The following is a 15,986-nucleotide window of genomic DNA, read 5'->3' as shown; positions in this document are numbered from 1 at the left end:
AGAGAAAAAAAGAAGTAAAAAGCTAGGAAAAAGAAAAAGGAGAAAAATTAAAAAAAATAACCCAAAAGGTTAAGAGCAAGGAAAAAAAACAAATTAAAAATAATAAAGAAAATAGAAAAAGAAGAGAAACAGAGAGACAGAAGAGAATAAAATAAGAAAAAAACTTGAAATGAAAGAAGAAAAAAAAAGCAAGAAAACCACATAAAAAGATATGAAAAAAGTAACAAAGACAAAAAAAAAAAAAAAGGAAAAAGCGAAAAGGAAAAAAAAAGAAATCTTATTCATCTTATTTTTTTACTGCTTTTCACTAATCCTTAATACTTTCAGTAATGTTTTTATACTTGAATGTATCTTATAAAACACGTTTTAGTACTAAAATACAATTTTTGTTTTTTTACATTTATGTATGTTTTAAAACCGCAAGGTACTTTTTCATACTCTTTTTAGTGCTTTTCATTACTTTCCGTATGAGTTACTACTTTCAGCAATATTTTTATACTTGTATGTATGTTATTTTCTCTTTTCCGCAGTTCTGAGGTCATTAGATCGAACGCCCTGTGTGGAGTTTGCATGTTCTCCCCGTGCTTGCATGGCTTTCCTCCAGGCACTCTGGTTTCCTCCCACATTCCAAAAATATGCATATTGGTGAATTGGCCGGTCCAAATTGACCCTAGGTGTGAATGAGCGAGCGAGTTGTCTGTCCCTGTGTGCCCTGCGACTGGCTGGCAAACAGTTCAGGGTGTCCCCTGCCGGAGGACGGCTGGGATGAGCTCCAGCACCCCCGAGACCCTACTGAGGATAAGCGGTGCAGATTATGGATGGATGGATATTCTACTAAATTACAACGCCATTTATTTCTCCACTCTACATTGAACTTTTAACTCATCAGAATTGATTGGGGACCAATCACAAGGGAGAAATAGCGTCTCAAAGGGAGCCGGCTCCACATCGACCAAGAGCCGACTCCCGTCGTTCACTTCGAAGAGCTCGTAAAGCCGTTTCGTCCCCGACCGACACCTTCTCAATTTCAAAAGGCACGGGCTTCATACCCTCAAGTCAAGACTGGCTCTCTGACAACATCATGTTACACAAAATCCAGCAAAATATTTTCCCTAAATGATTTCGTTTTGTGCATCTGTGATTATATTGTCAAAAATATACAGAGGATAAGAAAATCCACCCCCCCAATCTCCCCATTCCTGTGTTTTTTCATACTCACATTTGAAGCATATTGACATCTTCAAAGACATTCTTCTTGACGGGATTCCATTGGTTATCACGACACGTGCAGGTACGGTATATAAACGCTCCGTGCGAGGAATCGGGTACTTTCCACCCCTCCAGGGACGCATCGTCTTCCCATTCTGCACATCGGGTACAAGGTGAGATTTAAAAGGTGACTTCGACTAAAACAACAGGATTATTGTTCTTATTCGCAGAACAAATGGAGCGAGCCGTCGCCATGCTGTGCCTACTCGTGGCTTGCTCGTCTGCACCTGTAAGTCGAATTTCAAAGGTGATTATTATTTCGAAGAAGACGTTTACAATCGGGCGATAATGGAGTTGAGACGGGACCAGGCTGCAGTGGATGTTGCAAAAAAAATGTGCAAAAAAAATATCACGTATGACAATATTATTTTCTCCTTTTTTAAAGGATGATTTACTTACTTATTTTTAACAACACAAGACAAAATATATTAAAATAAGAAAGAAATCTGCTCAAAATAAGAAATTTTCCAAATGCAAATATTATTTTTCGTTAGAATCTTACCAGTGTCTGAAACTCATGAGAAAAAGTTAGCGGACACCAGGGCAGACAACTCTGAAGAGTTGCCTGCCCCATTTTTCACAACTTAAAACACACTAAGACAACTCATCGTAAAAAAAAAAAAAAAACATTTTTGCAAGGTATTAAGGATTGATCATCAGAATATATAACAGAACAACTCTTTAATATTAGGTTTATTATAAATCTACTTAAAACATTCATCATTGCATGTATATGACATCGCTGTTTTCCATCCGCCTTCAGTATGTACCTGTATTTACTCATCTTCATTCATGCAATGTTTGCTACAAGCCATGTGAACTCCTCTTTCCACGATGCTTTTAATGTACATTTACGTTTTGTAGCGTCACAAATTTTGTCAGCTTCTTTTGAATCTTTCTTCTGGGGCTGAGGTTTTGGCTTGATTCCTAACCACTTCTCCATTTTTCTTGTGTTCTCTGTGCGTCTACTTTGGAAAATGATATGCAAATGCGCGACCTTATAAGGCTCGGAAAAGTCTGGAAGCACAAGCTTATTCGATGCAGGGTCCTGATTGGCTGCCGAGTATGCAAATTGCCTAACGAACCGAAATTTCCAATCCGAACGAAGATTTCGAAATCAGACTAAAGCAAATGTTTGATTTGGAAAAAAAACCAAAAAAAAAATTCCCTTGAAAAAGTTGTCGGCCACCCGGGCAGACTTTATTTCAGACACTCATCTTACTCATTTTAAGATTTTTTTTTAAATTTTGTTTAAAATCAAATTCCTACAATGAGTACAACCGTTTTTTTATACCATTTCACATGTAAATCTTCTTTATTTCCTTAAAAACAAGTACAGTTACACATAAAATAGGCAAAACGTTCTGCTGATGGGGCATTTTTTTCCTAAACTACACAAAATAACATTTTTAAAAATAAATACAATACAATATGTAAATATTGTTCATTTTTAAGGATACATTCTTATTTTAGTTGAGAAAAAAATCTCAATATCCAAGAAAAATTACTTAAATATGTCATTTATATATATCATATGTAAATACAGCGGTAATTCTTCAAATGAGCTTAATTCGTTCCAGGATCATACTCGTTACTTGAAATGCTCGTGCAACGGGCACATTATCCCGATAGGAAATAATTAAAAACAAATTGGTCTGCTCCCTTCTTCCCAAGAGCATCTAAGTGAACTCTAAATAGCCATAAAATACAACTTCCTGATCACTTAAAACACCTTAGTAATTAAACATAGAAAAAGATATTAACGAAATAAAATGCGTGTGTATTATGAGCGCCGTAACAAATCGGTGCACATGCTTTGAAGGGAGGGGGACTTGTAAGCAGGAGTCAAGGAGATACCTGTCAAGTTATGAATGTTCCCTGTATTTTATGTTTTATGATCATTTCACATCGTATACGTTTTTATACGGGGAAAGAAAATCGAAAAAGACCAATCTTGTCTTGCCCATTTGTGTCTCCAATCCGTGCTGTCTCTGTCACTGGTACCAAAACGCTGACGTTTTTGTACCAGTGACAGGTGCCAGGTTGTGTCTGTAAAGTTTATTATACAGAATGGTGATTGTAATAGTTAATGAAGAGAGCAATCAGCTAATGTTGACAGGTATGAGAAGCAGAAACTGTTGATGATACTTACTAAGCACTTACTATACACTTAAAATTAAAGTTACTGGAACTTTTAAATGAACGTACACACAAAAAATGTGTACAGCACTTTTTTTGCCAGTAGAACAGGATAGGCTGATGGAGTAACGAGTGGCGAGCGGCAAAGTTCCCTGTAATTTTCCTTACGGGTCTGAGCGTTCACACAAAGTCGGTGAGCAACGCTAGAAACAACAGTGAGCAACGGCAATCCCAAGTGTGGCAAGATAATTCATTATCAAACATCTCCAAAACTTGACATCAAGTTACATTTTGCTGAGTTTTTGGCAATGCAAAATTATTTTTCTCTTTTGAATGAATTTACTCATGTACTATTGCAAAGGTTGTAAAAAAGATCTCATTGTGTTTATTTTTTCTGAGCTGTTACTTTTTTTTTTGTGTTCTCTATTTAATTTTTGGACAGATAGGAAAAATAGTGCATGAAACATAATATTCTTTAATACTAAACAATAAAAGAAAAATCCAAGTGTTTGTCAATTTACTTGACAAAAAAGAAAAATACATATGTATATATGCTGTACACATGCAAATATTTAACATACTCTTGTCATACAAAATAAATATTATAAGTATATTTCATTTTATGTGTACCACCATTTTTCTATACACAAAAAAATATATATCTTAAGTATACCGTCAACCCTCTTTTCAAAATGTCTCTATTTCTTTTTTTTCTGGCTTTTTTCTAAATTTTTCCTTCTTTTTTTTCCTCTTCCTTTTGTTTCTTTTTTTCTCAGCTTTTCACTACTTTTTCATTTTTTTTTTTTTCCTTTTTGTTCTATCCCCCCCTTCCTTTAAGTCAATTTGTGCATAATTTCACTTAATATTTGTTTATGTTGGGATTAAAGAAGCAAAAACAACCTGAAGAGCCGTTTAGGACCCGAAGAAGCCGGTTCTCGACATACTCTACTAACTTTACTCAACTTCGTTCTCCTTCGACTCGACTTTGAAATACCGCATTTAGGACACAACGTCAGGGGAACCCGTGTATTTTGACCTTCATGCACTGTAACTTTGACTTAAGTCGCTTCTTAAGTAATTTTGAGCCCTCATTTTTGTGCGATGGCTAGATTTTCTTGTGCGTGTGAGAATGTGCGAGCAGTGCGCAATTGCGCACGCGCGCAGCTTAGAGGGAACACTGGTGAGCAGTCATTAGTGGTAGCCTCTGGGACTGCTCGCGAACTGGATTTTTGTTCTTATAGCGAGCAAGATTTTTGTTACAAAAATTCTTATGTTTCAGAAGTGCTCGTATAGTGACGTATACGTAAAAATGCATGAAAATTACAAGAAATTAATGTTTTCCGGGACATAAAATATAAGATTCCTTTTGTGTAAAGAAACAAAATGTGTCCACGTACAGTACATGGCAAAATAATAACTCGGTTCAACGAAGGGGGACATGAAGATATATTTCCAGTTAAAACATATCTGTGATTTCATTTGTGATTTTTAATCTTGCGTGTGCATTCATCAAGACATGAGTTTGAGATAACGAGTAAATTGCGAATATATTCACGTGTGTAAATATTTTTGAGGCAAATCCCTCCCAATATTAGTGTTGGATTAAAAATGAGTAATCTGTAGATTACATTTTCAGATGCAGGAAGTTCTTCCCATTACAATTTACCACTGGGAAACGCTGCCTCCATTTTTATGCATGTTCATAATTGCTACGTAAACCTTACACTATCACACATATCATAGTGCCATGTTCAGGTGTAGCGACCCTTAGGGGGTGATGGTGATCATAGGACAATGCCGTACAAACTTAATCAGCTGCCGTTGATCACAAGGGTAGAAATGCAATGGCAAAAAGAGTCCACTAGGAAGCACTGTGGGCGCCATTTATGTCAAACGATACGTAATCCTTGCACTAATACACATTTCATAGCGCCCTGTTTAGGTGTAGCATGCACCAGCCGTCTTGTGCGCAACCCGTAGGGGGCGATGACGCTTCATAGGACAATGCCATACAAACTAATACCAGCTGCCGGTAATCACGAGGGAAGAAGAAATGAAGCCACGAGGAAGCAGTGTGGGAGACATACAGTGGAACCTCGGTTTTCGAACGCCTCTCAGTTCGAACAAATCAGTGTACAACCAAAAATTTTGAAAAATTCTTGCTTCGCTGTTCGGTCAAAAAATCGGAGTTCCAACGCCGGTAATGCGTGAGTGCGTACGCTAGGGTGCGATGCTGAGGGGCTTACGGGTGTTTTATCCCCTAATTATGCCTCAGAAGAAAGTCAGTGCAAGCAGCAAAGTTGCTACAGGTGAAAAAAGAAAAGTAGTGCGTACAACTATTGCATTTAAGAAATAAATAATAGCCAAATATGAAGGAGGTGTGCGAGCGCCTTCTGCTGACCACCACAAAGGTAAGAAATCCTATTCATAAGATTACGATAACGCGAACGTACGATTAGCCTGGGTTAGATTTAAGTTTATGTTAAACATTCAGGTTGTTGGAACGGAGCCCCCTTTCCAATGAACCGCTCACCACTTGTTGTGGAGACCCGGGTGTTAAATGACTTGTAAACGACCTGATTTTTTTATTTTTACACGTTCATGTTAGCGTAATCTTTCGTACGGAAGATTACGAAAACGCGGACGTACGATTAGCCTGGGTTAGCTTTATGTTTACGTTAAACATTCAAAGTAAATATTCAGGGTGTTGGAACGGATTAAAACGATTTACATTATTTTTAATGGGAAAAATTATTTTGGTGATCGAACACATCGGTTTTCGAACAGGGTTCTGGAACGGATTATGGTCGAGAACCAAGGTTCCACTGTATAACCAGGCTTATTGAAAAACGTGGCAATAATTTAAGGCATTTACGAGAACAAAATTCAAGTAATTTCAATTCTTGAAAAAACAACATTAAAATTAAGCTTTTTCGAGGATTTCTAGCTCCTGTACGGCCCTGTGAATGGGTAAATAGTTATGTATGAAAGACTCTTTTTTCTGAAATTAAGAACTGAAAGGTTCCTGGAAAAAGTGTCCCAGTTATAGAAAAGGACGCCAACACAGACTATCGCAAGAGCTTACCTAACTCAGGTTTTTAAAAACCCAAACATTAGCAAATTTGCTTTTCACATGATATGACATTACAAAACCCAGTTTTAAAAAGGTTATCGCCTGCCTGTAAACGTCTTCTCTATCCATTTATAAGCCTAAAAGCATTCATTATCTCCCAACCTTGCAGGTTAAGGACAAAGAGGCAAGTGGATGATCTCGGGAGATGGATGTCTGAGACGGGGGTCGGTAATTGTCTGTTTCGCTTGAGAGTCTGGAGACATTTGCTTTTTGTCGTGCAGATCGCGGCGCATGCCAACGAGGCCCTGAGGTGGATGGAAATGTACAGGCTGTACCAGCAGCAGGTTCGAAAGCCTCCCGATCATTCCAATTTGAAATATATCGTTAAAAGGGATTTCGCTTTTGCAGGGGATGGTGGCAAACCCTTTCCTTCCGGCGGATCAGAGTGGAGGAGCAGGGGCGGTTGTGGAAGCTGCTCAAGTAAGACGTAAATTTATACATAGAGTGATCCAAACAAATTTGAATTCACTCAGTTCTCAGGTACGAGAAAAAAAATAAAAAATACAATGCTCATTGTGAAGCTATCTTGACATGTAGTTCTTCGTGGTATGGTATAAATGCGACTTATACTCCAGAGCGATTTAAGTAGGCAATATTTTCTACCAAAATCTGCTTTATTTTAATTTGTGTGACGCTAATAGGGAGTAGGGCTGCAACAATGAATCAATGACAGTGATTAATATTGATTATTAAAAGCGTTGGCAACTAATCAGATCATCGGCCTGCTTTATAACGTGATTTATATGCCACTAAGTACATTAAATCAATACAAATATGAGGGTACACGTTTCCATAGTGACACTGGGAGTTGTAGTACCACTTTAGTGATGCAGAAGGCGTCAAGACTTTTTTTAAATAAAAATCTAATTTGTTTTTCTAATTTTTTATTGAACATTGCATCAGAGAATAAGTAAACAAAATAAATAAAGTAAACTAAAAAATTATAATAATGACATGTTTTACTCTACACAATGGGGCAGATTCTCAAGCACATCATTTAATTTTCATATTGTTTATCATATTCAAAGATTTAAACAAAAAAAATAATTTGTTGACAACATTTTGAAAAGAGGGTTGACGTTATACTTAAAATATATATTTTTTTGTGTATAGAAAAATGGTGGTACACATAAGATGAAATATACTTATAATATTTATTTTGTATGATAAGAGTACCGTATGTTAAATATTTGCATGTGTACAGCATATATACATATGTATTTTTCTTTTTTGTCAAGTAAATTGACAAACACTTGGATTTTTCTTTTATTGTTTAGTATTAAATAATATTATGTTTCATGCACTATTTTTCCTATCTGTCCAAAAATTAAAAATGGTTTTAGGAAATCCGATTCATCTATTAATCAAAATATAATCGACTGATTCAATAATTAGGGAAATAATAGTTAGTTGCAGGGAGTGCCTTATAGTACAGAAATTGAATGGTAACCAGATAATAAATAATGAGAAAGGCAGAGCTATGTAATTCTAATCACTATGTAATTGTCAACTGTTTGCAATTTTGTGTACTTTCAAGTCATATTATTGAACATTAAACAGTAAATTCTAAAATTCGTAGCAGTAGATCTTCACTAAAAACTAGCCTATTTACATAAAAATAGCATCGTCTTCTTTTGCATGTGATATAGATGCGACTAATACTCCAGGGCGATTTAGGTATGCTTCATTTTCTACCACATTCAGTTTTTTTTTTAAATTTGTGCTGCTCAAATCAAGATGGACTTATGGTCCCGAGATGAAAAGGTAACCAGATATTAAATAATGTAAAAGACAGAGCTTCTAGGTAATGCTAACCGCTAAGCTATCTTGACATGTTATTGGCAATGGTTTGCAGTTGTGTTTACTCTCGAAAGAAAGATAAAATTGACAATGTAACCAAAAAATATCTAAAATCAGTTTCTGTAGAAATAAACTAAAAGCTAGCTTCTTATTACTTGCCGAAAAATAGTATTGTCTTCTTCTACATATGAGAAAAATGCGACCTATAATCCAATGCGATTTAAGTATGATATACTTTCCTTTTTGTGAGACGGCAATTGGGAGTGATTTATAGTACGGAAATGGAATGTTAACCAGATATTAATATTTGTTAAAGACTACGCAACTCAAAACACTAAGCTATCTTGACATGTAATTGTAACCGGTTTGCTTTCAATATTATTGACAATGGAGAAAAAAAAAAGGAGAATTAGTATCAGTAGTTTTGCAACATAAACAAGTCTTTACTTTCTAGCCAAACACTAGCATTATCTCCTTATTTGTGTGATAATAATTTGACGACATCCCAAGTGCGATTAAGGTATGGTTTATTTTTAAACCATTTTTGTTTTTTTATTATTTGTGAGGCGTACTTGCAAGCGATTAATGTTCAGAAAAGGAACAGTAATTCAAAAATAACTAGCTTCTTAGTTATGATTTTTAGTTATGTATCTATGCTAACTAAAACAGAATCACCAATGAGGTTTTCTGATGAAGAAATCTAAAATTTGACTGCACTATTCAATATGGTTGGTGTAAAGAAGAGGCGAGCAGTTTCTTTTGAAATGAAAGTGGAATAAGAAAGCTTGATGCGGTTGAGAAAATGGCCGCAACGCTTTTTTTCCGGCCACTTTTTACCACAGAGGAGGACCTCTTGAAGCCCATCTTCCAAAAGTAAGTTAAACTCAACTTAATTTATCTTTATAGAGCATATTATTTTCTGAGATGTTTATCTTTTTAGTACAAAACAATACAGGTTACTTATACAAGCCTTAAACAAACTTATATAAGCCTCAAAGATACAAATAATAGCACTGAAGCAACATACGAACAAATTCAACTTACATCGTAAGTAGGGCTGAAACTAGTCCCGCCATGAACCTGCGTTATTAATAAAATAATACATTCTTTAAATACGGTATATATAAATGTGAAGTTAATCCAAAGCCATGGTGTGAATTGGAAATCTACAAAACTTTCTTCTGTTGGGGTATGACCCCGGACCCCCCTAGACTGTCCAGTCACCAGGGTTTCACTAAATTCTATGAGAAACACTGTACAGATAAAAAGAAAATATATCCTTTTCTACTGCAACTCTAACCCTCAATCCAAATTTTTGTACAGGCTGAGCCGGCTGCAGCAGCACCCGAGGTGAGTTTTTTCGACAATTACCTAAGCCTTTTTCCAAAATCCAAGTTTCTTAAAAAAATATGTCTTTTTTTTTGAAGCAGGTGGAAGCTGTAGCAGCTTCGGTAGCCACTACCGCTCCTTCTATTGCTGTTGCTCTGCCGGTTGGAGGTCCGTCAGAGGAGGAAGAAGAGGAGGAGGTGATGTGCTAGCTTGCAATTTAGCAATTCGTTTAAACCTAGGGTCTCATAGTAAAACTGCTTGAAGGGCCAAATGCAAAATTAGGTTACAGGTCAAGGGCCATACTGAGAAGCTAGTATTTTTCAGGCACCATTAAGAACAGATTTCTAAAAGTGTAGCTAAAAGTGGGCTAAAAATATAATAGGATTTTTTCATTATTCAATGAATTACAAAAAAATGAAGTGCAAGGAGAAGTTGGGTACAGTGAAAACCAATACACCATAATTTCTAGTTCTAAAACTTGCAGCCTGCGGGCCAATCGCAGCCCGCGAGATGATAGTTTGAGGCCCCCGCCATAATATAAAAGTTTAAAAGGACAATGAGTATGATTAACACCTCCTAGTGGTAAAAAAACATACAGGAACTATAATATAAATGTGCAGGTCTTCCAATAGTTCTAGGTTGAGAAATGTCCATATATTTTAGATAATTTGAGTCGCATCTTAAGGGAGCTGAAAAAAAAGTTAAAAACGTGCGAAATGAGAAAAAAAATAGTACCGTTTAGTCACTTTTTTCCCTTATTTATGCATTTTTTTTCCTTTCCTCCCCCCTTTCTCCTTTTTTGTTTCTTTGGTCTTTTGGTTTCTCTCTTGATTCCCTTTTCCCTTTCTATTATTTTCCCCTTTTTTCTTCTTTTGTTTTCTCTTTTTTTCAGGCTGGGCAAAATAATGAGAAGAAAATAAAGTGCAGTTTGGTCACTTTGAGTCTCTGTAGTTTTCTTCCTTGGGCCCTCTTGGAGGTTGTACAACACCGTACAGTGACATCTAGTGGGGAAATATTACAGACCGACCCTTTCTTCTAAGTGCATTGAGAAATGTGTGAAAGACAATGTTCTCACTGTTTTGATAGAAAAGGGTTGTTTTATCTCATTATTTTGTGAACACAGTTGGCAAATTTTTATCACACAAACAGCCCCAAAGTTCACCATATTTATTCCGAATATCCCTAAAGTCACCCGGTTGGTTATTAATAGCACTGCTTGTAATCCAATATGGCGGCTACTTAAAAAGTCAAATTACCTTCTACAAGCCTTTATTCCTTCACTTGTATACTGTATATATTTTGATCTTAATTTGTGAGGAAGTTAATTCCATCAAATTTTTAAAAAGAAAAGCAGTTTAGGTAATTAACGATACTCACTGTGAATTTTTTTTAACTCGCTCCCGCGTTGTTAAACGAGCCACCATTGACTTTATCGTCTTGGCGCATGCGCGGAAGGAGACGTTAAGTGACGAGTTCTCAATTTGCATACTCTCAAATTCGTACTATTTATTCATTTAAGAGAATGTTAATCCTTCACAATCCCTCAAAAAGCAAGTTCTGCTAAGTTAATTAACGTCACTTAGCGCTGTCGTGTCGGCGCATGCGTAAATGGAAGAATCCCGGTATACGTGACGTCATCGTTATTCGCATACCACTCTCGTATCTACCAATTAAATAAAAGAATACAATGAGAATCTATTCACCTATTAAAAAGATATATTTATTAATATTTTGATTTATTTATTTCATAGGAAACACAACAAACTAATTTTTGGGTTTTATAAAGCGAATGAGCAAAAAATGTACAAAAATTGTCAACTATCTGGCTAGCTTTGTAGCTAGCTATCTTCCTGCATTTCTAGCTATTTAGCAAGCTATCTATCTAGCTTTTTACATTCTTTTCCATGCTGTCTAGCTAACATTTTATCTTTTTTGCTTATTATCAAGCTAAATTTTGGCCTCCTTTCTAGCCAGCTATCTAATCTTTTTTTTTAGCTCGCTATCTAGTGATCTAGTCATCTTTTGACTCTTTTATCTATTGATCTAGCTCCCTTTTAGTTTTTTACCCGTTTACTGTTTACCGGAACAGGAGGAGAACCCAAATGCGTGACGTTTCTCACACAAGCTTCTATTTTACGGGTAATGGGGCAGTCATGCACGTTAACCCAAACGCCATTGATTCAGCGATCTTTGGGAGGAAGACGTAAGGCAGCAGTCTGGAATGACAGGAAGCCAGAAGCCGACAAGATTGATACCAATTGCACGAGCAGATATCGGACAGATGGGGTCGATACCGGACAGGACAGGACAGACAGGATTGATATCAAAACTGGATATTGAAATTAAACAGGACAAAATAAATGGGAACAATATCGGACAGGAAACACAAGCAGGAAACCGGACAGAGTCTAAACCAACGTCTTGCGGGTGCAGAGGTTCGTTGACGGACTGACAAAGGGATAGTGAGAGCACAGAGCTTAAATAAGAGGGAAGCTACTCTGTCAACGAGCTGCAGCTGGCACCACTTGGGCGGGGCACAATTGGGCGCCATGGCAACCGGGACACTTTTCGAGCTAACTGTCTTGCTAATTCTAAGCTATTTAGCAAGCCATCTAGCTAAGTTGCTATTCTAGAAATTCATATTAAAAAGGTGCCCTTTGCACTCATTAGTAACAAAAAGTAGCTCTCAGGTTGGAAAATGTTGGAGATCCCTTCTGTAAAACATTGTATGGGTGCACATACCTATATCCATCCATCCATTATCCGCACCGCTTATCCTCAGTAGGGTCACGGGGGTGCTGGAGCCCATCTCAGCTGCCCTCAGCCAGTGGGCAGGGGACACCCTGAACTGGTAGCCAGCCACCCGCAGGGCACGCATACCTATAATTTGTTTGCATTTCTAAAATTATCCACCGTATTCTGCAAAAATTCTGGCCATATTCGTATTTCAGGTGAATCTTGTAAGCAGTGTTGATTTTACCTGTGAAAAGTGATGGGTCCCGGGGACTCGCATGCTCAAAAATCTATGGATCCCAACAGAGATTAATGGCTCCCCAAAATTTAGTGCGCTCCATGCCCTTACAAACTGTCGTATTTTCCCTTACAAAATACAAAAAAAAAAATATATTTTTTCAAACATGTTTATTTATGTAGTTTAACATGTTATATTGCACATGTGTTTCCTTATATCATATATATTGTTGATTAACATTTTGTTGTGAGATACAAAGTTGCTCGACATGAATGAGGTTTATTATAAAAGAGTTCAAAAATGAAGTCGCTTGGACGTTCACTGTAGAAGGAAAAAATACATGCAATTATAATTAAGTAGAATAATACATTTTCTTATTCAAATTATGAATTCATTTTCTGCATTAAATTATTGTTGGTAATATACTGATTAAAAGGGATCACCACAAACCTGCTTTTATTCATTTTCTCCTTTTATACTTCCTTTTTTTCTTAACTTCTTTATACAACATCATCATTCGTAATATATTGCATCAAAGCAAGTGAGCTGTTGGAGAGTCGGCTCTTTAATGAGTTGAGCCGAAAAAGCCGATTCTCTAAAAAGAGACGGACTTTCACTACACAACTCGAACTCGAGATCGGCGTGCAGACGAAAACTCGAACCGCGAGACCAAAACAACAATGGCGGATCTGCCTGACGAAAAGTTTGGAGTGTGGTAAATCTTTGTTGAAAAATGATAATGACAATTTCGTGTTAAAAAAGTTGCGTCCCGGGCAATGTTCCCTCTAATTTTCCTTACGGGTCTGAGCATTCACACAAAGTCGGTGAGCAGCGCTTGAAATGACAGTGAGCAACCATAATCCCAAGTGTGGCAAGATGATTAATTATCAAACATGTCCAAAACATTTTGCTGAGTTTCCAGCAATGCAAAATTATTTTTCTCTTTTGAATGAATTGACTCATGTACTATTGCAAAGGTTGTACGGCCTACAAACATCACTTGTTTTTACAACAATTCTTTCACAAGATTTCCATTTCTTTTTTTTCCCTGGTATCTTTTGTCGCATAATACTAACATTTTTGGGGGCTTATTTAGTCGGTTGTAAGATACAGAACTGTACTTAATCACATTTTTTAGTGGAAGTACAATGTTGGCAACAAGATTCACTTGATATCATTGGAAATTATTTGAATGAAACACAAACTTTTTCTTCTTTTTTTTTCATTCCTTTAAAAAAAGTCTCATTGTGTTTATTTTTTCTGAGCTGTTACTTTTTTCTTTTTGTTCTCTATTTGCTTTTTTCCTACGTTTCTTTCTTTTCTTTATTTCTGTCTTTTTTCTAAATTTTTCCTTCTTTTTTCTCTTCCTTTTGTTTCTTTTTTCTCAGCTTTTCACAACTTTTTCATTTTGGTATTTTTTTCTTTTTTGTTCTATTCCCCCCTTCCTTTAAGTCATTTTGTGCATAATTTTACATAATATTTGGTCATGTTGGGATGGAAGAAGCAAAAACAACCCGAAGAGCCGTTTAGGACCCGAAGGAGCCGGTTCCTTTTAGTGAGCCGAGCCGAAGAAGCCGGTTCCCTGACAAACTTTACTAACTTTACTCAACTTCGTTCTCCTTTGACTCGACTTCAAAATACCGCATTTAGGACACAACGTCAGGGAAACCCCTGTATTTTGTCCTTCATGCACTGTAACTTTGACTTAAGCCGCTTCTTAATTAGTCATTTTGAGCCCTCATTTTTGTGCGCTGGCTAGATTTTCTTGTGCGCTGAGAAGCTGAGAGCAGTGCGCAATTGCGCACGCGCGCAGCTTAGAGGGAACACTGGTCCCGGGGACACACGTTGATTTGACACTATGCGTCCCCAGCAAAGATAATGCGTCTAGGACGCAGGGACGCGGGCAAACGAGAACACTGTGTAAGTCCGGAAAAAGTAGCTGCAAAAACTTGACGCCTGTTGTAAAATTTTCAGGAGGCCAAACCCGCATCCAGAGCCGCCTCTCCGGTTGCCGTGCAGAACTCAGAAGAGATGGAAGAAGCAGAGGAAGCCGAAGAGGCGGCGGAAATGGCCAAAGTCGTTCGCGCTGAGCCGGCGGGGGTTGATGCCCTCGCGGTGGATGCCCTACCTGTAGATGCGCCACCTGATGCCGCCCGAAAAGAAGAAGATGCACCAGCGGTGGTGTGATGGCCACCCGCCTGGAAGAGAATTGAAAGAACGTGCTTTTTCGGGCTGGTGATGACGTCAAGGAATCGTAAAACAAAGAAAAAAAATCTTACCTGTCTTGAAAAGTCCAGGTTTTTCTTGTTTGGTGCTTTTAAATAAAGGTCAGATACCAGAAAGTGCAGTCTCTATAGCGTTTTTGGTCAAAAGATCACATGATGCATGGTAATTGTTATTAATTTGGAGCATATAATTAAACTTTGTTGGAGATAATCATCTCCTTGTCAGAACCCGAACAGAGGACCCAGACGCGTAACGTTTTCACACAAGCTTCATTTTACGGAAAAGGGGAAGTCATGTACGTGAACACAAACGCCATTGATTCAGCGATCGTTGGGCGGAAGAAGTGAGACAGGGAAAGGTGCGGGAAAACAGGAAGCCAGAGGCAGACGTGATCAGAACCAGACAGGACAGACGGAATCGATACCAGATACTGGAGCAAAATACTGGACAGGACGGGACAGATGGGATCAATACCGGATACTGGAGCAAGATACTGGACAGGACGGGAAAGACGGAATCGATACCAGATACTGGAGCAAGATACCGGACAGGACGGGACAGACGGGGCCGATACTGGATACTGGTTACACAAGCAGGAACTGTCAGAACCCGAACAGATGGAGGACCCAGACTCATAACATTTTCACACAAGCTTCATTTTACGGAAAAGGGGAAGTCATGCGCGTGAACACAAACGCCAGTGATTCGACGATCGCTGGGCGGAAGAAGTGAGACAGGGTAAGGCGCAGGAAAACAGGAAGCCAGAGGCAGACGTGATCAGAACCAGACAGGACAGACGGAATCGATACCGGATACTGGAGCAAAATACTGGACAGGACGGGACAGATGGGATCAATACCGGATACTGGAGCAAGATACTGGACAGGACGGGAAAGACGGAATCGATACCAGATACTGGAGCAAGATACCGGACAGGACGGGACAGACGGGGCCGATACTGGATACTGGTTACACAAGCAGGAACTGTCAGAACCCGAACAGATGGAGGACCCAGACTCATAACATTTTCACACAAGCTTCATTTTACGGAAAAGGGGAAGTCATGCGCGTGAACACAAACGCCAGTGATTCGACGATCGCTGGGCGGAAGAAGTGAGA

The 15,986-nt window shown here is 37.9% G+C and overlaps 2 protein-coding genes across 7 annotated transcripts in view; one reads left to right on the top strand and one right to left on the bottom strand.

Moving 5' to 3' along the window:
* The window catches only part of LOC148360555 (uncharacterized), a 79,984-nt gene extending 68,874 nt beyond the window's left edge, over positions 1-11,110 (bottom strand). The window contains exons 1-2 of the mRNA XM_088341414.1: positions 11,048-11,110; positions 1,220-1,364 (exon numbers count right to left, since the gene is read on the bottom strand). The gene's annotated coding sequence lies outside the window, so the exon portion shown is untranslated. The remainder of the gene's footprint in view (positions 1-1,219; positions 1,365-11,047) is intronic.
* Positions 1,079-14,972, top strand: enam (enamelin). Of its 6 annotated transcripts, none has more exons than XM_088341427.1 (8): positions 1,079-1,291; positions 1,440-1,498; positions 6,651-6,665; positions 6,763-6,825; positions 6,890-6,961; positions 9,665-9,691; positions 9,769-9,867; positions 14,616-14,972. In XM_088341427.1, exons 2-8 carry the CDS (start codon positions 1,445-1,447, stop codon positions 14,826-14,828), a joined length of 543 nt encoding a protein of 180 aa, XP_088197553.1. In that variant the 5' UTR covers positions 1,079-1,291; positions 1,440-1,444; the 3' UTR covers positions 14,829-14,972. The 6 variants fall into 6 exon arrangements, with proteins under 6 accessions (XP_088197553.1, XP_088197549.1, XP_088197552.1 ...); XM_088341423.1 differs by having other exon boundaries at positions 1,440-1,516; XM_088341426.1 differs by having other exon boundaries at positions 1,079-1,375.
* Positions 14,973-15,986: the final 1,014 nt, after the last annotated feature.

The sequence above is a fragment of the Urocampus carinirostris genome, chromosome 8 (genome assembly GCF_059441175.1).
Source record: "Urocampus carinirostris isolate Australia breed hairy pipefish chromosome 8, RoL_Ucar_1.0, whole genome shotgun sequence".
Lineage (NCBI taxonomy): Eukaryota > Metazoa > Chordata > Actinopteri > Syngnathiformes > Syngnathidae > Urocampus > Urocampus carinirostris.
The sequence above is the reverse complement of the archived record's forward strand: the minus strand, read 5'-3'. Positions and strand labels throughout refer to the sequence as shown.